This window comes from Hermetia illucens, chromosome 5 (assembly GCF_905115235.1).
Source record: "Hermetia illucens chromosome 5, iHerIll2.2.curated.20191125, whole genome shotgun sequence".
NCBI lineage: Eukaryota > Metazoa > Arthropoda > Insecta > Diptera > Stratiomyidae > Hermetia > Hermetia illucens.
This window is the reverse complement of record NC_051853.1, coordinates 55050014-55072988: the sequence shown is the minus strand read 5'-3', so window position 1 is coordinate 55072988 and position 22975 is coordinate 55050014. Positions and strand designations below refer to the sequence as shown.

Below are 22975 nucleotides of genomic sequence, written 5' to 3'. Positions count from 1 at the left end.
AAGCGAGAGGTCCGTGGACCAGGAAAGAGGGAGTAAGTTGCTCCCCATTTGGTCCGGTCCAGCATTAAGTTGATGCGGACTTAGGACCCCATCGTTCTTAAAACGAATACTCCAACCTGTTTCAAACTTCTTATCGAAGTGAAACCTCGTTGTCATGTTATCCCTTGATATCAGCAATTCGGGATACCGCCTAGAAAGAATATGGATCTTCCTTCGATTTAGGCAGCTCCTGAATATTGCCACACTGTGGTAGTACATTCTTTCTTTAGTATAATCATTTGCTATTTGAGTGATAACATCACAGTCCCGGAATTCTCGGGGACGTCATTATTATAATATATATACATTTTCTTTTAAGTGGGCAGTCACTTTGAATTCAACATTTCGACTCGACCCCATAAGAATAAGACTAAAATAGATATCTAAAGTAAACAAGGAAGAACAATCGAGTTCGAATTTTCCCTTGGTTTGGTGCGCTTCCATGTCTATTAATACCCGCTCTGTCTCGTTCCCCACATTCACTTTTTGATGCTTTTCTAGAATAACATATTTAGCGAAATGAATAATTCGGTGCCAGTTAAAGTCTATCATCACAGGTAAATTGGATACATCCATTCATTTATTGTACACATTTGTGAGCTGCTTTCCATATGATATTTACTGGGGATTGCAGTTATGCTAGAAGGTCATGTTTAATATGCAATTCCAAACATGAAAACGTGGATAGAAGAATTTCCTTGCAAAGGTGTACATTTAAATTTTAAAATTGTTTCTCGAATCGTGATATTCCTGGTAATTGAACGTGCACGAAAGCTGGAAAATATTTACGGCGCTCCATCCATTAGTCGACCCATTATGCAATTTTGGAAAGTTCCATAACGAACCAAAAGAGAGTTTTATCCTTAATGGCTCAGGCTCAGTTTAAAGTATGAACTCAGCCACAGTTCTACTATATTTCCTACAAAATACGATATTTTGTAATATTCTTGCTTCTTCGCTTCATGGTGAAATTCATCTGAATAGAGGTCGTCCTATGGCGCAGGCAATAGCCCATATTATCAAACAGTTCTTCAACGAGACCATTCTCTATGTCTCTACGATGGCCGTGGATCATCGTCTAGGATACCTTCAAAAAGATATTTTGGATGAAGTTATGGCTGAAATCGATTATAATCCTCGGTATCTGAATCATGATGATGGGTTGGAAGTAAAAGGTTTAAGGCGAAATAATATTATCCTGGTTGACTCGTACGAAGCATTTAGGTAAGTAACTTTTGGCTTCAAAAAGTTTAAATATCGTTGGATATAGTTCATCCAGATTTTAGCGTTTAGATTTCCTTTCTATCACTTTCATAATTCTTCGAAAATTTGTTGGGAATTCTTCCTCTTTCCAGTCCTGGTGAATATGGTGGTGACCTCGGAGTCCTATATTTTTTCGAAGAAGAAAGGAAGGAATGGTGTGAAGGATCAATGTGGTTCAGTATCTCTACAAAGAAGTTTTTGCTAAATTCCTTATGATTAAAGTTCAGTCCTCTCGGAATAAGCGTGTGGCGATCTATTGCATGCTCAAATAATTTACCAAAATTTTATGAACAGACCAAGGGAGAGAGCTTGCTAAATAAACACGAATCACTTCACAAACGGATCATTCCTTCAAACTTTTCTAATGAATTTATCTTCACTGCTTCCAATAATTTTTAATATCCTCATTCTCCTAATTTTTTTTGATAAACATAATGATACCTTCATTGCTTTCAGAAAAGTATTGTTAAACTTCTTTCTTCTCGAAAAGTTTAGATCCTGTAGTCGAAGGGTCCTATCGCCTGTTTCTTAATCGTACTGTCGTTGTCGACCTTATTGCCAAACTTTCCAGAATATCATTTTCTTTTCTTGAACCTTTTCCCGCAAGACTTCCAAATCACCATCTAGCGTATCAGGCCACCGTTCTTTCGAGTGAGTTTTCCTTCGTGTGAATTATGTGACCATACCATCGAAGACGCCTCTCTCGCATTTTTTCCACGATTGGTGCAACCCCATATCGATCGCGGATATCCTCATTTCCGATGTCATCAAAATCTGTCACGCCATTTATTCAACACAACATCTTCATCACCATTACCGCAAGATGCCGTTCAGTGTCTTTTATAGTCGGCCAACACTCAGAACTAAAGAGGGCGACTGGTGGACGATACTGCGGTAAATTTTAGATTTGAGATGTTCGTTGATACGTCGATCATAAAGAACACCAGTTGTGGAACGTCACTTCATCCAGGTTGCGTTAATGCTTGAAGCAGTTTCACAAAGCAATTCTCCTTTGATTAACATTATTGACCCGAGGTATTTAAATCGCTCAGTTCTGGGCAGTTCACTACTATTGACAGTGGTTGCGCCTATTTCATGTGGATCGGTCGTCAAATATTAATTTTTATTGAGATTTATTCTGAGACCGTGTTGTATGAGGCGATTATTTCATTTATGGGCAAGTTGCTCGAGACCATTTTTGCTATGAACGTTGGATGTCCCATGTGACAGTGTCCACAACAAGAACAAAGAGGAGTGGTGAAAGGGCGCTTCTTTGATGAACACCAACAGAGACAGGAAATGGTTTTGATACACCCGACACATTTCGAAGTTTACTTTTCAGATCATGGCAGAGCAATTGGCCCCATGGCACCTGTTACTGACAGCCATTTTCATTCACATGGTCAATAAGTTCGCCGGCAATGATGACATAATCATGAACAGGCACTTTGCAGGTCTTTTTATCGAGAAGTTGCCAGAAGGCATCTTTCTCTGCATCACGTAGGCCTGTCTGTAGTGCGTAAGTGAAGAGTTGAATAGTGCAATCAGCTGATATAATGGTAAGCTTCTTCAACTGGTCGTAAAATTCTTTAATGGCACCACGCAAACTCCCTGAGATGACAATGCCAACACCGTATTGAGTGTCTGGGCTACCAAAATAGCAAAATTTATAACCATTTTTGCATCGTTCGCTTTCTATGTCGCAGCTTTTGGAACCAGACCATCGGGTTTCTTGTAGAACGTAGGTATCGATGCGCCTTCTCTGAAGGGCTCCTCCGAGTTTCTCGGTCTTTCTAGTCAGGGTGCCAATATTTAGCGAGCAGACACGTATTTGTTTTACTTGGATTAATTTACTTACGTTCTGACGCCGTGCACGCATCAAGAACCATTACCCATTTCTCGACAGGACCGGGGCTCGTCCTACCGCGTCGATTGAGGTGAACGCCCTGGTTTTGACCCGAGGTTCATTGTTATTCAATCCGATCATTTTGTTTTTAACGACATTGGATGCATTTTCTTGGTCAACCTTTCGCGGGACACTCAAAAAGAGAGATCAGGTAGGATTTAGCATAGTGGAATAACTTAAACTATACTTTATTTATTTCTTTCCCAGATCTCAGCGTTTTATTTTTTGTACGTTACCTCAAACCCTCCTCCTTTACCTGGGTTTGAGACCAGCATACTATGTAAGTAACTTGGCGGAGTTTTCCAGAATATTATATTTTCGTTTAAACTTATACTAACTGATGCAACACACTATTTTACGAATCTTTGGAGGATTGAAAATTTATTATAAATTTATCTAGTCATGCATAACGAACGAAAATGTTGAAGGATGAGCAAACATTCAATCACTATTGTCAATTTCGAGGGCACACTCTGTAAGATATGAAACGTTGTGTATTGCTTATAAAAGCATATTTGAATGTTTATTTGTCCCATTTTTACGTAGCTCTTAATGTTTGTACATTTAGTTTGTCAGAGGCGTTCCCAGTCAATTTCTAAAAAATGTACTTAAACTAAAGATGTTCATATACAATTATAATAATAATAATCGTTGGTGCAACAATCCATATTGGATCAGGGCCTTGAAGTGTGTTAGAGCACTTCATTCAAGACCGTAACGGTACGCTACAGTACATTGTAGGAGGCAATGTGGTCAGCATTGCGCTCGCCCGAGATTATTATCCTGATTTGACTCAGGTACTCATTCACAGCTGAGTCGACTGGTATCTGACATACAACCACTTGCGCCATCCGGACGTTAGATAGAGGCCTACATACCATGTCCATGTTTTTTTCATATATTTTGGTTGCGTAGTTTCTATAAACGGGGCCTTAAAGTAACTGATCTTTTCAGACCCTTCCGCTCCTCTTCTTTCAATCAATGTCAAAACTAATATCGGGTCCGAAGCGTACTAATCGAGACCTTTAATTCAATGCCCTACCGCAGAGCCATTGAAGTACCCGTCTTCGTCATTTGACAAAATTCAAGTTTCTTAGACCCTTCTCATACAGGAGCCTTGTTCACACTGATGTAGAAGGTAGGATTTAGTTGTATCTGTGAAAGTTTTCTCAAAAATCTTCAATCGAAAGAGCAGGAGGGAGAAGAGCTGAAGACATGAGTTGATGCCAGATCAGGATCAGACTTGTGTCTTGTCTGGCTGTAGTAAACTGGAGAAATCAACAATCCAATTGGATCAGAGCCTTGAAGTGTGTGAGCTTCTTATTAGTAAAGTACATCTGCATAGTCAACTAAGGACTCATTTGGCGGAAGAAGCACAATTGGGAACTCTGAATCAAACTCTTGAAGAGGCCTGCTCGGCTGCGGAAAATAGCGAAATAAGAACTAAACCAGATGTCGTTTGAATCGAGCTTGTAAAAATACTACTGATGAAGACTAAAAGTTAAACCACTCTTAGAAAGCAATATGGTGCTTTCATTATATCGAGAATATACTCAATATTCTTGGAAGTACATCATTCGGGAGATTGAATTGGACAGGATAGAATTAGCGGTTTCCATAAACCGAACGAAACCGTTTGTCCTATATTTTTTGAATGCTTGGGTGCCATGCCCCAAACGAGGGATGCGTGGACCAAAAGGACCTGAGAGTAAGTTCCTCTCCATTTGGTCCGGCCCAACAGCAAGTGGTTGTGGACTTAGGATCCCCCACTTATCCTAAACAATAACTAGAGGTGAGCTTTTTCTTTGATAGAAAATAGCATTGCCTTACAGGCTGAAATATATAATATATTCCAAGAAAAGCTGCCAGGTTTGATTGACGCACAATTCAGGGGCAAATATATCAAGACCAGCATCATTAACATGTAGTTATTAGAATGTGGGGCAGATCTTTAATCACTTCAAAAATCGTCTAGGAACCTAAAATTAGTTTCGAGTTTATATCTAGCTTCGGTATGGAATGACGATGTTGAAATGAAGGTTTGTCAAAAGAAACACCTCTATCACAAGTTTCTCGACGGTAAAACGCTGACCGATTGGCAAATTAATTAGAACGCCAACCGGGAAGCAAAGAAAGCGATCGCTGTCACCCGAGCGGACCATTACAAAAATCTTTACGATAAAAAGGACATTTGTTCATCCTCCACTTCCGCAATCATTGCAAACATTTGGAGTAGTTCCATCTGTCAGCGCAACTGAAGTCGAGGAAGCTGTGAAGCGCATGAAATCTGGGAAGGCCACAGGACCTAACTACATTTACTACTACTACACTGAGGATCAGTGAATTCTTTAATCGGGAGGAAGGAAGATCACCATCTGACTGGCAAGAAAGTACCACTGTTCCAATATGGAAAAAGAAACGTAATCCAGCAGAATCTTTAAATTACCGTCCGATCCGGTTACTTTCCCTATCATGACAATTTTTGAACGCATTCTTGACAACCGTATTCGCAAAATTGTTCAAATAACCGTGAATCGAACCGGATTTGTCAAAAACTGTGGAACTACTGACGTAACACACGCTGCGCGGTTACTCATGGAAAAACACCGTGAGTCGCATCGCCCTCTTTACGTTACATTTCTGGATCTAGAGAAAGCGATTGACCGTGTGCCACACGAACTCATCTGGTATGTTTTACGACAACACTTAGTGCCCGAAGAACTCGTGCACTGGGTTCAATTGCTGTACCACGATCCGAAAAGTAAAGTTCGAAGTGGGACGGGTGTATCAAAACCGTTTCGTGTCTCTGTTGATGTTCATCAAGGAAGCGCCCTCTCACCACTCCTCTTTGTTCTTGTTATGAACACCGTCACACGGGACATCCAACGTCCAGCGCCCTACACACTGCTTTATGCAGATGATGTTTTCCTAGCATCTGATAGCAAAAATGTTCTCGATCAACTTGTCCAAAAATGGAATGATCGCCTCATGCAACACGGTCTCAGATTGAATCTAAACAAAACGACTGATCCCCATGAAACAAGCACAATCACTATCAGCGGCAGTGATCTGCCAAGAACTGAGCTATTTAAATACTTCGGATCAACGCTATCAGCCAATGGAGAACCTGGATGAAGTGGTGTTCCACAACTGGTGTCCTTTGTAATTGACGTATCAACGAACGTCGCAAATCTAAAAGTTACCGCAATGTCGTCTGTCCTGTCGCTCTCTATGGTTCTCAATGTTGGCTAACTATAAAAGACAATGAACGGCGCCTTGTGGTGTGCGAAGATGTTGCGTTTGACTGGTGGCGCCAGACGTTTTGATCACATCCGAAATGAGGATATCCGCGATTGTTATGGAATCGCACCGATTGTGGAAAAATTGCGAGAGAGGCGTATTCAATGGTATGGTCACGCAATTTGTGCTAACCAGAATTCACTTGCCAAGTTTTGTCTGAATATCGAAGTCGATGGTAAACGAAAAAAAGGCAGGCCGAAACAACGGTGGCTTGCAACGGTGAATAGGCATTTAAAAGCCTTGATATTGCACCCAGATCAGGTATTCGATAGAGTTACATGGCGAAACCGATCACGACGCCCCGAATCCGCCTGTGAACGGGACAAAGGCTGAAGAAAAAGAAGAAGAGCTCTAAATTTACATCGGAAGCGCCGAGTACACAGCCGTTTGTTTATGTTTTCATAGCCGATAATAGCAGGTTTCATTTTTTTGGCTGGCTAAGAAACCTACTCTGAGCACATGGTTTACTGGATGGCCACTATAATATATTGTGTAGAACTTGTCCCTGTCCAACGCATCTCCTGTAACGCTATTAAATCAGCCCTATATTGGGACAAGGTATTGGCTAGTTGATTGGCAGCTCATCTCTGCACAGGGAGCGCACGTTCCATGAGAAAATGTGTAGATCGTCATTCCGTTGTCGGTGCCGAGTTTGTCGTTGTATTATCAGTTCGAGGCACGCGTTTTGGCTTCGTAACTTCGGTTTATCATGTAGGGTTGTCAGCCTTACCCAACCTCTAACCTAAAGGACCAGTTGGTACAATTTGTCCCGTTTTTAGGCGCGGAAGACTCGCTTTCATCCTTCTCCGTCTCCAGCTTTTTGTCAATAATGAGTTCCCAGCGGTCACCACGTGGAGGTGAAAATAGGATTTGGTAGTGTAGTTATTGGTGTTGGTTCAACAGACATTTCCCAAGTTTTATGCTCCATCGTAGGTACCAATCCACATTTCGCCCTGGTACCTATGCCACCCTTTGACCACCGATGTTAATGGATAGGTTACACAATTGCATTGCTCGCTGCTTAATGCACCGCCTCTTATCATCTCATCCATCACTTCAACATCTTCCTTTTTTTTGTTTGGTTTACGTTTAAGATGTTGGTCCTTCTACCAGGCATTTAGTTATGAGTACTATTCGTAAAACCTAAAACTTACGCAAACGAGGGAACGAGATTTTTGCTTTACTCTTGAGAGACGGGAGTAGCTTGTCTCAGCGCTGATTGAACATAACATAGTCACATATGAAAGAGTTTTCCTCCAGAAGTAACTGGCAATCAGCCTCAAGCGCTAATCAGGAGAACCTATTTCTGTCCAATGCATCCATATTTCTAATCAGTTTCTTACATGGAAGACGGAGTGGAGATACCACTATGCCAGGTGTGTGTGTATGATATGGGGGAGGGTTAAATTCTTTGAGTATCTAGCCCGTAGTAACGCATGATAAAATTTTGGCATAGCATATAGTCCGAACAACCTTATCGCGTAAATACCGCTTCTTTGCGCCTAATTGCTTTAGGTATTGCCACATTTGGTGATGCAGCAACTCCTATGTGCTTATTTCCAAATGACTTCGCTTTCCTTCGCAGTATCTTTCGATGTCGTTTTTCGAGTCTGCATGGATCCGTTTCCGTATATCGGCATTAGGCCAGTTGCGTTCACCATACATTGTTCTTTTCTTCCGCTTTTTCTGTTAGAAAGGTTCTGAACAAGCAAGATTTGGTCAGTAGTGCCTCTCTCTTTTAAGATTGAAGTTCCTTTCGAGCCTTGCTCTCTCAGATTGTCAAAGAGTTAGGCAACAGAATCCCCAACAAATCGGCCGTAGGTTTCCAGTTCCCCTTATTATCGGAGTTGCTGTGTTCTCCTTTCTGTCTAACCGCACCATTGATGATGGCTGTAGACTTTCCACTGAAAGGAGGAGAATGTCGTCTACAGATTTCTCTGTGAGGGAACATGAATATGATAAGGCGCCCAAAACCGTGCCTCGACCGCGGCTTGATTCCTCAAAATTGCTATTACAATTTATTGGGTTTGGGCAGCAAAAAACTGACGTCAAACTGTGACTAGGAAGGACATTAAGAACTCTACAAGAAAATGAGGGATCATGTCCTGGCAATTTTTGATATTATTCAGATGGGGAACTGGGTATTCGGGATATGTTCTGTAGTCTCACCTTCCAGATTTTTAAATTCGTCAAATTGCAACCTGGTTCCATCAGGGAGTTTTCCCCTTGACTTCTATAATAATTGCTTCTGTCTTCTAGGGCAATGAGATAAAACACCAACGGAATTTTCAGTTGGCAGTTTCTCGTTGCATTATTGTATTAAAGTGTTTCGCACGTTGATGGCCAGTTTATAATGAAAGTTGGCAAAACATTATCTGGTAGTCTTTCAATAAGGAGTCAACGGTAAGTGCCTTGAACGAGTACTTTTCCTCCAAACTGAATTGTGTTTGAAAACCAAAAGGATGAATATTTTACATTGCGGTATATTAAGGACGATATTTTAGAATTCTAGCCTTAACTTTGGAGGAACAAGTTTTGAACTTAATTGAATTTAATTTAATTTAATTGACTATTTTATTTTTCTTACAGAACTATGTTGCATCAACTCGAAATTACGCACGTTTACTATTCTTCGGGCTATTACCTAATTGTCCTTCTAAACAACGTTGAAAATAACTTCCCGACCATTGAAAGAATCCTTGTCGATTGCTCAAGACTGGCTTTAATTCATGTGAACATTCTGGTTGAGTCAAAACAGGCAACTGCCGATTTCTACACTTATTATCCTTACACCCAATTTTCTTGCAATGACACCAGGCCAAAATTAGTCCATAGCTTTGTCAATGAAACTATGATTTTGGGAGTTGATATATTCCCCAATAAAGTTATCAACTTGCACAAATGCCCGCTGAGGGTGATAACGTGGGTGAATCCACCTTTCATACTCATGGAAAATCAATCGGATGGTTCTGTACGATTCTATGGAGATGAAGGAATTTTACTGGAGCAATTGGCCATGAAGTTTAACTTTTCCATCAAATATGTATCTGCACCGGCAGAAAATCCGCGGGGATTTATCTTTGATAATGGAAGTATGACTGGAACTTTTGAAATAGTTAGTGTTTGCTTGTTGATGTTTGACAACAAAATTAATAAAGCTTCTTTTTAGATGAGGCGAGGGAATGCTGACTTCACGATAGGATGTTTTCGATACTCGGAACAGAGAGCGAAACACTTTGCAACAACTTATTCCTACTACCAAGTACCGATAGTTGTCTCCATACCTCATGGACTAAGTTATACAGCTTTGGAGCGCCTTTTCTATCCCTTCAGTGATGCAGTTTGGCTTGGAGTTTTACTTATCTCCATCTCGGCTGTCCTTGTCATAGTCCTTTTGAAATATTTCATTAAACGTCATGCAGAATTTTTTATCATGGGATCAAACAACAAAACTCCCATTTACAACATGTTGATCAGTGCTCTCGGAGGACAGGTTAATCATCCACCGAAACACACCTTTGCTCGGTATATCCTCATGAAATGGCTAATTCTGGCCTTGGTACTTCGTAGCACCTATCAGGCAGTACTTTATGACTTCATTCGGACAAATACTGAAAAGAAGCTACCGGATTCGCTCGAAGAGCTAGTCGATGCTGGTTATACTATCCACGTAGATCCGCCCACAAAGGATATTGCTCAATCCAATAGAGGTCTCAGAAATATTTACGAAATTTCTGTGGAGTCCCAGCATGCATTCCTACTTCGATTGCAAGGAGGCTTGCAAAAAAGGGGTATTTTGTGTCCCCGTGATTATGTAACCTACTTCAACAATGTGCACTACAAGGACGGACCTCTCCATATCCTGAAAGAGAGAATATTGGTCCAGCCAAATTGCATCTATTTTCAGAAATATTCTTTTTTCGTCAGACCTTTTAATGATATTATTAGGAGGTTTTGGAGCGGAGGTTTGCTGGATAAGTGGAAAGATGACTTCACGAAACCAAAATACACCTTTGATGGATCTCGGCCTAGCGTAAGACGATTTAGCAATGAGCAACTCGCCGGGGCTTATGAATTATATGGAGCGTTGATAGGAGTTGCTTTTGTGATTTTTATGCTGGAATTGCTCTCGACATATTTCGAGCAAGCAAGGATTTTCTTTGAAATTATTATAAGATAATGTAAAGATTATTGAAAGTGTAAACGGAAAATTGCGTATTCGAGAGGTTTTTTAAAATAGGATATTCTATTCGGTAGTATAAGGAAATAATCAGAAAGGACTGTTAGCACTGATGAAGAGAACAAGTAGTTCCCGAAATATCGGTATTTGCAAGAATAAATATCTCACCAGCGAAAAAAAAACAGGTTTTTTTTTATTATTTCAAATAATTGATCGCTGGAAACACCCCATAATTACACTCAGATATCAGAAAGATTTAAATCGATAAATAGCTTTTAGACATTTAAATATTATCGATTATGAGTAATAAACAGGAATTTTAAAAAATCAATATGGTCCCAAAGGTTAGATAAGGACAGTGAACAGAATTTGCTTATAAAATCCTCTATGGAATAACAGCGGAACCGTAAGTTGGCAGGGAGTGGTTTCAATTCGAGGACAATTTCCTGGTAGGGCCCGTATCCTTACCAGATTGATATTTGGCTCCGACATCGCTACTCAACGATGAGCGCAACTGACGCGAATATTGATGCCGTTCGAAATCTCCCGTTGTGGTACCGAGGTCGAAAAATCAGAAAGGTATCTCGGCTCTGCACCGGTATACTGTAGGAAAGGTTCACGACATGTAAGCCAAAATGATTCATTGGAGAGAGGTGACAATTGAGGGTGCAAGGTCGGCCAGGCTGTAGACTTACAGCAATGTAGGTAGGATCGATTTTTCAAAAGCATTTCAAGCGTTTCAGCGTTGCGAGTAACTATTATTATTAGTAAGATAATAAAACTTACCCTCCTCCTGCCGGAGGTCCTTAGTATTAAAGGGAGCGAGAATAGAAGAGTGTAAGTGTCCTTTGCTTGTCGTAAAAGAAATTTAAAAGGGGTAAAGGTTTTGGGTTAGTAATCTGCAATTCACGTCAATTTTTATCGCGATCTACGCACAATTAAGATTGAATATTACCGTTTTCTGCTTAAAATTAAACTTCTGCGCCTGATGTGGTTGCTCCCTGTACTCTTTAAGTTTACAGACTTGTTGGTTCCTCCTAGCTTCTTTTTTCTGTCTATGAGGTCACTCCTCCGCTTGACAAAGTACGTGGTAGGTGCTTCCGCCTACTCGCTTTCTTTGCGAGTAAAGGTATGCAGCAAACCAGTCGTTCTGGCTTTTTTTCGGGACTGAGTTGCAATACCTACGTTCTATCCGGTATTTTCCTAACAATGCGCTCCAGTTTATTGTACGATTTTCGGAGAAGCCTGTACTCGCCCTTCACTGTTTGACGCCGCGTAGCTCTAGAGTGGCCTACTCGTGGACAGTACTAATATAGTGAATTGCATTTCATGGGTTAACTATCAATGGATTTGTTGCTCTTGCTCAATGGCTAACCTCTCGCCATTGTCAATTTGGCCCTCTCATCAAACCGTTCGCGGGTATCTGGGTCGCATGGCAACCTAGTTTTTCATTATATATGGTCTCTTGATGGCACGGCGCGAGTTCAAGTAGTAGTAGCAGTGGTAGCAAGATAATAACTATTAGTTTTTTGGAATGACCCTGAAATTCCCAGTATTTGTGAATGAGTGACGAAGAAGTGACTTTCCGTTGAGCTTGTGTCGATTGCACAGCAGGAAAGGTTTCCCAAATTTCCCGTAAATACTTATATATATGGTTGCCATTCACATACACTACTAGTGGTGCGCCAACCACTCTTAAGTGTCATTGTTTACAGTTCGTTGACATATGCTCCTCCTTTACTGTACTGCGGAAGGTGCTTCTATGGAGATCCCCTCTTCGACAATATTGGTATAGTGTATTTCGCTGCATGACGAAGGCTTTTGAGCTTTTGAATAACAGTATTGGCCAGATAGGAAGTTTGGTTGGTGTTTATCTTCAGTCAGACCTTATTTGCTCATACCTAAGGTCCAGGAATGGTTGAGAGGACAAACAGATATCATGGGCATAGTCGAGGAGCGTGAGGACAGATGTCATAGTCCATTGAACCTCTATACGTTCCCTAAACAAGACAGCACGAAGAACGTTACCGATAATAAGAGAAATAATATTGGTGACAAGATGCAACCCTGGTGGATTCCGTTTCGAGCCTCAAAACCCTCGAAGATTTTACCTTAATGCTGTTAGTGCTGCCACCGTCTGATGCAGCCGGGCCACCTGCTTACACCAGTCACCCGATACCGTGGTAAACACGGGTCGCGCGTAGATCTCATGAATTTTGTCAACGATGGTGGCTAATTTGTGCAGAGATCCCGACATGCCAGGAAGGCCTGTATGCTCTCCGGAAGTCTCTGTAGCCACACTGTAGCAGCTTGCTGCTGATTTTGTTACCACTGAAATGTTTCATTTCGCGCAGCGGTATGCGTTTCACCGATAGGCGTTTAATGAGCTACTCCTTCAGTTTGGAAATCTAGGGAAGCCGTCGGTTGACAATACCAGGAAAGATACAACCATGTCAAATTTCTTTAATTGTCAGAGCCAATACCTTATAGTTCACCTCAGTGTTCTTCCGCTTAAGAGAGCTATTGTGAGAAACAGCAACGCTAATAAAGTATTACCTCCACTTTTCAGGTAATAGTGCTAGAACCGACATATTATCGAGTTTTCGAGTACTTTTGTGAGCACTGACTCTTTTCTTCCTTCTTTCTGTTTTTTTTTTTTCGTTTTTAACCCTCCTTCAATTTTTTGCTTTCATTTTCTACCGTTTTTATCTCACAGTTATTCTCCTCCAGTAGCATATGGAAGATTAGATAGTTTAGTGGTTCTTTTTTTTGTCCGTGCACGGAGGTGGAAAACTTTAGGAAGACATGTCCGCTCCAGCTCTGCCGCGTTAACGACGGCACGTGTAAGATTCGCTAAAAACCACCCCCGGTCTCTCCAACTTCAGTCTCGTGGGAGCACCATTGTGTATTACTTCGCAGAGTAGGCTTGCTTTTAGGCACTCATGATTCGCATTTTTTGAGCTTCCTTCCTTCTTCCTTCCTTTACCAGCTCATTTTGAATTTTTACAATGGGGCAGGAAGTCAGTTTTTTTTCCTTCGACCTCAGCATTTCCGTAACTATACTCTACAGGCTCACGTTCCTTTCCAGCGTTCGATTCAAGCTTCTTCTGTCTGTCATGAACTTTTGGAAATGAAACATCACATGCTGTGTGTCCTCCGGTGTACATTTGCATGCAGAACAATTCGGCGAATCATCCAGCCTAAGGCTGCCTGTAGCAACCACCGTGTCCCGTGAGCAACTGGGAAACGTGGTAATTAGTTGCTGAGCTTGCCGCATTCCTGCGTTGCGTGTGTGCCTTCATGCATTTTTCAGGGTGTAGCACATTCATTTCATTCGCCAGAATGTTAACTGGGTTCATGTCCACCACCAGTGCTGCCTAATCTAATGCGGTTCTAAAAACGTCAGTCGATAAACCGAGTTCACCTGTCCACCTTTGAGAGAACGTAGTATGGATCGCACCACTCCGGCTGAGAGCAGTTTCCTACGGTGTTTCAGCCTACCAACATGTTTGCAAGTGCTTTGTTGGTACTAGCTGCCTTTGGGCGAGAATACTCTAGGTGCTCGCTAAAACTCAGTTTGGGGTCCATTATTACTCTCCTCACCTAGAGACGACCATATATCCACCAACTTCGACTTCACGGTGCTTATTACGACCGGTTTTTCATCTGCCAGGGTCAATCCTGATTTTTCTAGCTAGGTCTTTACCGCCATCACCATCTCCGTCGCATAAACCTCCACATCCTCTAGGTGCTTCGCTGAAACAACTACAGCCAGGTCATTGGCAAAGCCTACAATCGTAGTCTCCGTTGGGATGGTAAGTATTAGTACTCCAATATACACATGACAACCCACAGCAAGAGACCCAGTGCCGAATCCTGTGATACCGGTGCTGTGACGATGTACTTTTTGGAACCCTTATCCGTTTTGCATCAGAGTGTTCTCTCTGAGATGTAATTCCCGACTAAACTCGTCAAATATTCAGCACCACCTATACTTTCAATTTGGCCCAGTTGGCTGCTTTCTGGGGATTGTGGCATTGGATGCTATCCACACCCTGATGATGATCTGGGTGGCTGTCGTAGCTGAAGGTCGCGGTTCAAACCTCACTGGTGCAGAGGGATTTGTTATCGTGACTCGATGTCGGATACCACTCGACTCAGCTGTGAATAAGTACCTGAGTCAAATCAGGGTAATAATCTCGAGCGAGCACAATGCTGACCACATTGCCTCCTACGGGGTATTGTAATCCTGTAGTGTACCGAAGAAAAAAGTGCTCTTACACACTTCATTATTATTATTAAGTACTCACAGAATCGATTCAGCATTCTTCCTAATAAAGATACTGGACATTCTGCTGAGAATAAAGATAGTGGATATTCTGCTGAAAATACAAAATTAATGAAGCCTCCGCGAATCTACTTACGTAAGCGTAATAGCTCCACGTTAGTTAATTCCTTAACCCCGGAGATTGGACACAGACAAAAGTTCAGGTCTACAGTGAACGCAAAGGATAATAGTTGAGGAACCGATGAAACGAAAAGGGTCTATACAATTCCTTACTTGTCAAGAGTTGGGACACACCAAATCATACTGTACCCTTCCAACTGTATGCGTCAAATGCGGCGACCTTCATCCCACAGCTAAATGCCTATTAGACGAGGAAGATCCCTCTGGCCAGAAATGTGGTAACTGCGGGAACAACCGCACTGCGAATTACAGGAGATTTCCGGTGTACGTTGGAGTGAGTTAAAAATCCCGACCATCAACCAAAAGGCCCTTAAGACGACACATAACCCAGCCCATTCTTTCTCACCCTCTTGCCAACACTTTGAGTGCTGCCTCCACTGGTAGATAAACGCTGGTGATTTGTGACCCACCATAGGCTTTGCGTAGCGCCTTTGCCTACTCTTGAATTCCAATAAGTTCGAACCGCTTTTCCAAACCTCACGAACCCCCTCTTTCGCCAATAAAGTACTACGTCTACTTTTCAGGTATTTGTGCTGGAATCTACGTATTATTGAGTGAGTGAGTGTTTTTGTTTGCACATTTTCAATCCTTTTTCTTTTTTTTCAATTTCAATCCTTCGATTTTTTGTCTTCTTTTAGTTACTCTCCTCCAGGACCATAATGTTAGATAGTTTTATGCTTCTTTTTAAAGTCGCGGTATTGGGAGGTATCTAATGACTACCTATAAGATTCAGTCCGTGTATTCTTTTTTAAGGACAAATTCTACTCCCGTTCGGTTCCTGGCTTCTTACACACTGCTGGTGTAGATTATTTCGACAATGTGCAATGGACCTATAACGCCAAGCCGCGGAAAACCAAAACATACTTATGCTTCTACGATGGTATTACACTCACTAGTTTGAAGAAAGGAATGTACCGCGTCTTACAATTTCAGGGCTCCTCCATGAGTTCAACTTCGGTAAGCGAACTTCTCAAATATTGAAGAACTCCATAGCAAACCGTAGTTTGTTTTATAATCTGGTCCTCTTGTATTTGTAGGCGAGATGAATAGCATCACTGGTGTATTTTCTCTACCGTTGAACTTTGTCTTAAAATTCAGCTTAGTATTGTCATCAAGGACGTTTAAGGATGCTCTTTCCAAATCTCGGACTAAACGTGGGCTGAAACCCTCAACTTGAAGGACTTTTCCTATAATTCCCACCTCAGTACGGGTTGTTGATTACGAGTAGCAGTTCTCCTGAAAGATATTCACGAGTAGCGAGTGTTTACCATATCCATGTGTTTTCCAGTTTCGACTTTGTGGTGAAATATAAGGGGAAGGGATGGATTCAATTATTGACACTAGCTACATAGGTACATTCCTTAGAAAAAAAACATTAATTCAGTAAGTGAAAAAGTCCATTAATCTTTTTGAATATTTCCATCGCATTGCGTTGATTTCTACTATGAAAATTAAAGTTGAAGTAGCAGCAAGGACTCCACATATTTGAAAGCATCCTTCCAAATCTCTATAAGAAATGCTTTTGTGTTCAGTGTTCAGTAGTTTTGCATCATCGTAGGATCGGTTCAATATCTCCGCGGCCCATTTGAGTACGAGACCACTCCCAATGAAATTCAGTAGAGCCCCATCGAACGCCTTAGGGAAATAAGAGTTCTTCTTGCAAAAGATAGTCATGGGAAAAGCAAACATGTGCTTCTCCAATGGCCTTATGGTTGGTTTATTCCGGTTGAGAGCGTTGTTGTACAGAACACCAAACTCGGTGTCCAGAATAAGTCCTTTGAATCCAGGCTCGTAGAGAAGTTTGTAATACTTTAAAGTGTCGCCTTCCATTAGAACGTATCTGATGAAACAAAACAATGAGAAGTTGGTAGGACGGTGAGTTTTTCATACTTACTGGTCCTCATTCAATTGCATTGTGTCGACTATGAAGGTATGATGACCCCAAAAGTATATCTTGTAGCTGTCATTGACTAACTGTTCTGGTGATCTTTCTTTTTTTGGAACTTCCCTGGATTGCAAATACTTGTACATTGACCCTTGGTATGAGCTTCTCACTACAATAGTAACGCTAATCCAAAGAATTAACAAAGTCCTAGCGAAGTTTCTTTGCGGGGTGTTTGGGATATTTCCACCGAGAAATATACTGAGCATGTGTGTGTTCGGCGATCTGTTTTGCTGACCAGCTACGAATTCAAGATACTTCTCTCCGAACAATTTAAGCACCGTTGTAACCACTAGTCCTACCATTAATGTTGTAAAGATAAGCGTCCAAACTAGAGGATCGAATGGAAAAAAGAGCTTCTCAAAGGATGAATATGGAGCACGGAGGGACACTGCGAAAACCATATCAGCTGACAGATAACTCACAGTAGCTGACATATGCAAAGCTCTTTCAGTGGTTGTTCCATATCCACATATTGTGAAATCTCCATCTCCTTCCATAATCTGGAAAGGAAGTGAGGGAAAAATATATGGTGATGTGTACTGTGCTAAAAAAAAATGAATGAAAATCAACCCACCATTTGTATGGCACCAGTTGCGGTTCCATTTTTAAAAACTTCTCCACGCTTACTATCGCCTTGGGGTATCTGGATAGATATTGAGAAATTCCTTATTTGCGACAATACTCTTAGAAGCTTGCCATCTATTCCGTCTGGAAAGATGCTGCCATTGTTGAAATGCGTAAGGCTCACGAATGGCATAAGTTGCCAGGTGACCACATTCAAAGGGCAACCATGAAAATTATCCAACTTTGTTGGAAAAATTGTCACATTTTTTTCAAATGAGCCTTCCTTAAATGAGTTAATGGCAATCGGGACAACTTCTCGGCAATGGGTGTCTGTAAATGGGAAGTAGGTGTAAAAGTCAATGACGTCCCCGAATTTCCGTTGAGTAATCAGGGTCACATCGACTACAGAAATCTTCCAAAACCTTTGAAATATCTTCCGCATGGTGTCGAGGCTCCCGGATGAGGTATTTGTTATCACTACAATGAAAAGTCCTTCAAGAACGAAGGTAGTTTCATTCATGCCGCGGTATAGTCGCATGAAGGACTCGTAAGTGTCTACTATTAGTACGTTGTAAGCTCTTTGGTAGTGTTCTATATAGTCTGATTGTTCGATACAAAACATTTTGGAATTGTCACTCCTGGAGAGAATATTATTAATTATGTCGCTTTGGTCGTGCATGGATTTTCTACTTTGGGATTCAAACACAATATTTATGGGGTTGGCCCAAGGAACCATATGATTTCGAATTACTTGAATTATCACTTCAGATATCGTTAATGTATTGGGAAATTCAGAAAGATGAAAGGTTGAAGTTAGCTTTGTCACTAACAAATAGGATAGAAAGAGCACCAAGTTAAAGAGACGCATGTTTTTTGTAATGGAACTTGGTTCAAATCACTAATAAGACTGAATAGATTCCATGTTACGCACGGTAAGCTTCAAATTTTTGACTTGTAAAGCTGCCAAAAATGGGAGAGGACCCTGAAATGGGAAATTTCGAAGTAGTTCGAAGTTTATGAAATTATGAAAATCGGGAGTTGTTACTTCCAATTACAAATGTACATTACAATTCTAGTCTTTTTCATTAAATGATAAATGTGCGGTACATGGGTCCAACATTTTTTTAAACAATTGTCTCATCCTGGTTGTCATCTTCCATACAATTTCTTACTAGTGACTCTTAGGAAATCCGCTTTTACATTGAATAGAACTGCTTTTATTCTCAAGGAACACCACAAACACTAGAGGATCTATAATGACCATTTCTGCGATGACACATACTGTCTCTGATGATGTGCTAGATTGAAGGCACATTTTCAACGCAGTTACCCTAAATTGTATATCGCCTCCCGGCCTTGAGTATTCTTTCCCCGAAACCCCTTTTGCAGCTTTGCCCACTGCTGTTTTAAGTTACTATAAAAAGTTCATCTTCGAATCGAGTATCAATCCCAAATTGGATCATCTAGGGCGAAGATACGCAGGGTTTTCTAGCGCAAGGTTGAGTTTACCGCAACATCATCTGTACAGCCGATTAAGTGTCACTTTTCTGGCTTGCTGATTCTATCGTCGGAAGCGTCCTATCGGTCTAGTCCTAAGATACCTAGCTAGCTACCTTCCAGCGACAAGGAAAGATGCTTCAAATCAGTGTGAAATATGGCATACAGTAGATCGGGGCGATGCCGGAAAACCAGCTTTCGTATGCGTGCTGGAATACCATTGAATCCTGGCAATTTCTTATTTATTATCATGGTGAAAAATGGACACCATTCGGCACCTTTCACGTTATCGACGTCAACCTGAACTATACTCGTAGACCACGGTTTATCCCCTTCGCATTAAGTGAACATGGCTTCTGTAGAGCCTCGATTTTCTGGTCGCCCAACTAAATATCCATTTGAAATAATAAAAACTTGTTGTTTCCTTTTCGTTGGTGTGAATATTTATTCTTGCAAATACCGATATTTCGGGAACCACTTGTACCCTTCATCAGTGCTAACAAGTTTCTTGAAACTTGAACAAGTGGTCGGTATTTGCAACAATAAAAATTCACACCAACGAAAAAGAAACAACAAGTTTTTATTATTTCAAATAATTAATTGTTGGAAACACCGCATAATTTCACTCAGACAAATATCCATGCTCTCTGTCATTGTTCGAATGCTGTACCAAACTGCGAAACAGTTAACAGGCAGGCATTAGGCAGTCATCAGGCAGGCCATCGTTAACAGATTCATAAACGGATTTTCCATATTATCAGCTCCAGTCTCTCCACCCCTCTTAAGCGCAAATCTTCCGTGCGTAGATAGAGAACCAGACTAATTTACGCAATTAGGTACCGTGGATCACTTCGAATGCGATGTATTGAAGATTGTCTCCCTTTCACAGACGAACCCAGTAATTCTGATACGATGGTTATATCAGAGATAGTTCTGCCGCAGTGTGGGCCTTCAAGTGGCGTGGTCTCCAGAGTAAGAGACCTAACCGTCTCATTCAGTGTTACACAGACACTAGAAAAAACATTAACCGTACACACCGGACCTAGATAAAGTCAACCCCTTAGCCTAGGGCCCTAACCCGAAATCAGCCGCAGTCCCAAAACAAGATTGTGTGAGTTGAGATACCATGACGCTAGATCCTTGTCCCAGTATTGTAAGCTGATTATCACTAGGTCAGCTTTTACCTCCATAGCTAACTGCGTTAGCAACTTGCAAGCAGTTGCACACTGGTAAAAGTTGATTTATAAGTTGCTTTTGGAAAGATCCGCTCATACCGCTCTCTACATAGACCGGACCGTACTATGTGCAACGGTCTCACCGATGCACTATGATGCCTACTCTACTTTTCGTTGCAAATCTTCGCGTTGTGATCTACCTACCTACATCTACGACAGGGTAGCCTTCCATCAGATGGCTGGCAAATTACAGTCTAAATACCTGTAAAATTTTGAGGGGGCTACATATATTTGTTCCCTAGATCCTATCCAGGTATATTTCTACGCATTCACTCTTGATGGCCTCTTTGAACTTTCCGATACCACAGCCGAGCTCTCAGATTTCCAAAGAGCACTTAGCCTCTAGACGGTAAATCATAGCCTTCAATCCCAGCAACCCCCTTATAGAAAGTATAGTTGTCGGTTGTCTTCGGACTTAATTTAACAAGGATAGCGCCAGCCTTGGTTTTTCGCATCGAAGACATTTCTGGTTCATTGTCTTCAGGCTTCCTTTTATAGTGGTACTAGCCGAAGGTTTCTACAAACATCCTGCTTTCGTCGGATTAACAATAAGTCTAATCCTCCCTAACTTTCTCTCCTTTTCTTTTAAGAGAAGCATGTGGAACGCTTCTCCTGCATAGAAAATTCGAGATACACCCCCTGTTGACGCTGTCGAAAGCCTTCCTAAAGTCGATGAAAAGTGAGTTGAGGGTCGGTTGAAACGCAATTGCACTTGTGGCCGGCTGGGTTTCCGAACATTGTGCCGCCAATGACGAGGTTCCCCTATCACATGCCCTAGAAAAGTGTTAGGATCTCCTGTGAATCAAGGAATATATTTCTTCCTTGCTTAAAATTTATATGTCTTTTTGACTATATCATATTTCGAGAATCAATTGTTTCCTTCTGGACACTAACACTTGAAGAATTGACCCACCAACCCACTGCAAAAATGAACAAGTGGTAACATGAGGTCTTGTCAGCATCTTTAAAAGCATCGTAGTCGGTAATTTATTATTTTTCCATACAGCGTAACGATCTAGTTAAGTTATAATAGTTTGAGCAAATACTTCGAAGTGTAAAACTTTGTTTGACGGTCTTATCAATGACTAGAGAAACCCGCATTTTTTACTGAAATGGATGTACCATGAAATTTCTGGGACTTAGGGATCGAGAATATTTTTCTACACCATACATTGCGCTCAAGAGAATTTTCTCAGCTCTTCGGTGAAAGCCAAGATATTCTCGTCTTATTTTCTCAGTTATGATCAATGAAGCTGACTGACGAAAACCTACAGAGATAATGAAAAAACATGCCACTCCCCTGATGGGGCAATGATCCTTGTAGTTGGAGTGGCGGAAATGACCATCCTGGTTGACCATTTTTATCTAGAAGTGGTGATACTTCACACGTACACGCTTCTCTGATAATCGGCCTCGAGAATCTGGTGGAGGGGGTTTATTTGACACTTCAGTTCTCCCATTCTCTAGGGTAACCTTTATTCATAAACATCAACGGCGCAACAACTGGCAACCAAGCGGTTGTGGTATCACTCATGGATTTCATCATTAAATAGGCTACGGAATCGTCCATCCTCCAAATTTTTTCGGAGAATTCTTCTCTCGAACGCGGCTAAAATATTTTTCTTGCTATGAACCTAGGATTGCGAATAATACATGGGGGCTGGCGAGATCGTTATTTTGTACAGCAAACGTTTTGACCCTATGTTGAGACGTTTCAAGCGAAACAGTTTTTGTAACCTGGACCGATTAGCGAACGAAGGGAAAATCTAGAAATAGTTTGTTACTTGCTCAAGTATAGATACTACTTAAAAGTGTCTATGGCAAAAACGAAGGGAGTGGTGAGAGGGCACATGAGTATCAACGAACTCACTGAGCGGTTTTAATATACGATACCATAATATACTTACAACTTTGCTTTTTGGATCGCGTTAAAATAAAATTTTCTTAGGTAAAAATACTTTTGTAGCAAACTTTCGATGGAGCTTTTGGGGCTGAGTTAACTCGACATATCCAAATGGGCAGTCAGCTTTGGAGATGTTTATTTAGCACCATGGCCGATGAAAATGTATAATCGTTGGAATTGATCTCCTCAATATTCTCAACTGGGATTTGAAACCAGATCTTTCAGACCTTGTGAATGTTTATTCCATTTCTGTGTTAACGGATGGCAAATCTCTCAAGCTGAAGCTCTGATTGCATCGGTCAGCTACTAGCTAAGAAATTAGTTTTCCGTCATCTCCTGCCTTCTAAGGTTTTGTTGAAAACAAAACTTTATTAAAAATGAAATTTGGTAGAATGGTCGAAACTGTGAACCCCCACACATGTGGCGAATTACATTGCTGCACATTGAAACGTGGTCTCCAATTTTGTCATTGGTTGCAGAGGCAAGGAGGGTGGGGGTCCGAAACGGTTAATTACTTCCAGGGCCCATTTTCAGAAATTATCCAGCCAAAGAATCTGAAAAACATTATGGTAGCCCATGCTACTATCTAATCTCCGAAATATTCTCTTTTACGATAGCTGCACAAAGTTAAAGCTAATAATAATATATTATTATATTTTGAAATCTGATTGCAAA

At 41.2% G+C, this 22975-nt stretch overlaps 2 protein-coding genes across 2 annotated transcripts; one reads left to right on the top strand and one right to left on the bottom strand.

Moving 5' to 3' along the window:
- Positions 1-1099: 1099 nt before the first annotated feature.
- Positions 1100-10688, top strand: LOC119658093. Its single transcript, XM_038065357.1, has 3 exons — positions 1100-1263; positions 9098-9623; positions 9678-10688. The coding sequence occupies exons 1-3, from the start codon at positions 1100-1102 to the stop codon at positions 10686-10688; spliced, it is 1701 nt and encodes a 566-aa protein (XP_037921285.1).
- A 5848-nt stretch (positions 10689-16536) lies between these two features.
- LOC119658092 lies at positions 16537-18287 on the bottom strand. The gene is made up of 3 exons (XM_038065356.1): positions 17676-18287; positions 17051-17601; positions 16537-16996 (listed from the first exon to the last, which is right to left on the bottom strand). Exons 1-3 carry the CDS (start codon positions 18285-18287, stop codon positions 16537-16539), a joined length of 1623 nt encoding a protein of 540 aa, XP_037921284.1.
- Between the last annotated feature and the right edge of the window lie 4688 nt (positions 18288-22975).

Bases quoted from the DNA above. Each gene is read 5' to 3' on its own strand.
- LOC119658092 (XM_038065356.1), bottom strand. From the start codon at position 18,287: ATGTTTTGTATCGAACAATCAGACTATATAGAACACTACCAAAGAGCT. The intron at 17,602-17,675 runs GTGGGTTGATTT...CTTCCTTTCCAG, and splicing joins CAACTGGTGCCATACAAATG to ATTATGGAAGGAGATGGAGA. The intron at 16,997-17,050 runs GTAAGTATGAAA...TTGTTTCATCAG, and splicing joins ATGCAATTGAATGAGGACCA to ATACGTTCTAATGGAAGGCG.
- LOC119658093 (XM_038065357.1), top strand. From the start codon at position 1,100: ATGGCCGTGGATCATCGTCTAGGATACCTTCAAAAAGATATTTTGGAT. The intron at 1,264-9,097 runs GTAAGTAACTTT...TTTTTCTTACAG, and splicing joins GACTCGTACGAAGCATTTAG to AACTATGTTGCATCAACTCG. The intron at 9,624-9,677 runs GTTAGTGTTTGC...GCTTCTTTTTAG, and splicing joins TGACTGGAACTTTTGAAATA to ATGAGGCGAGGGAATGCTGA.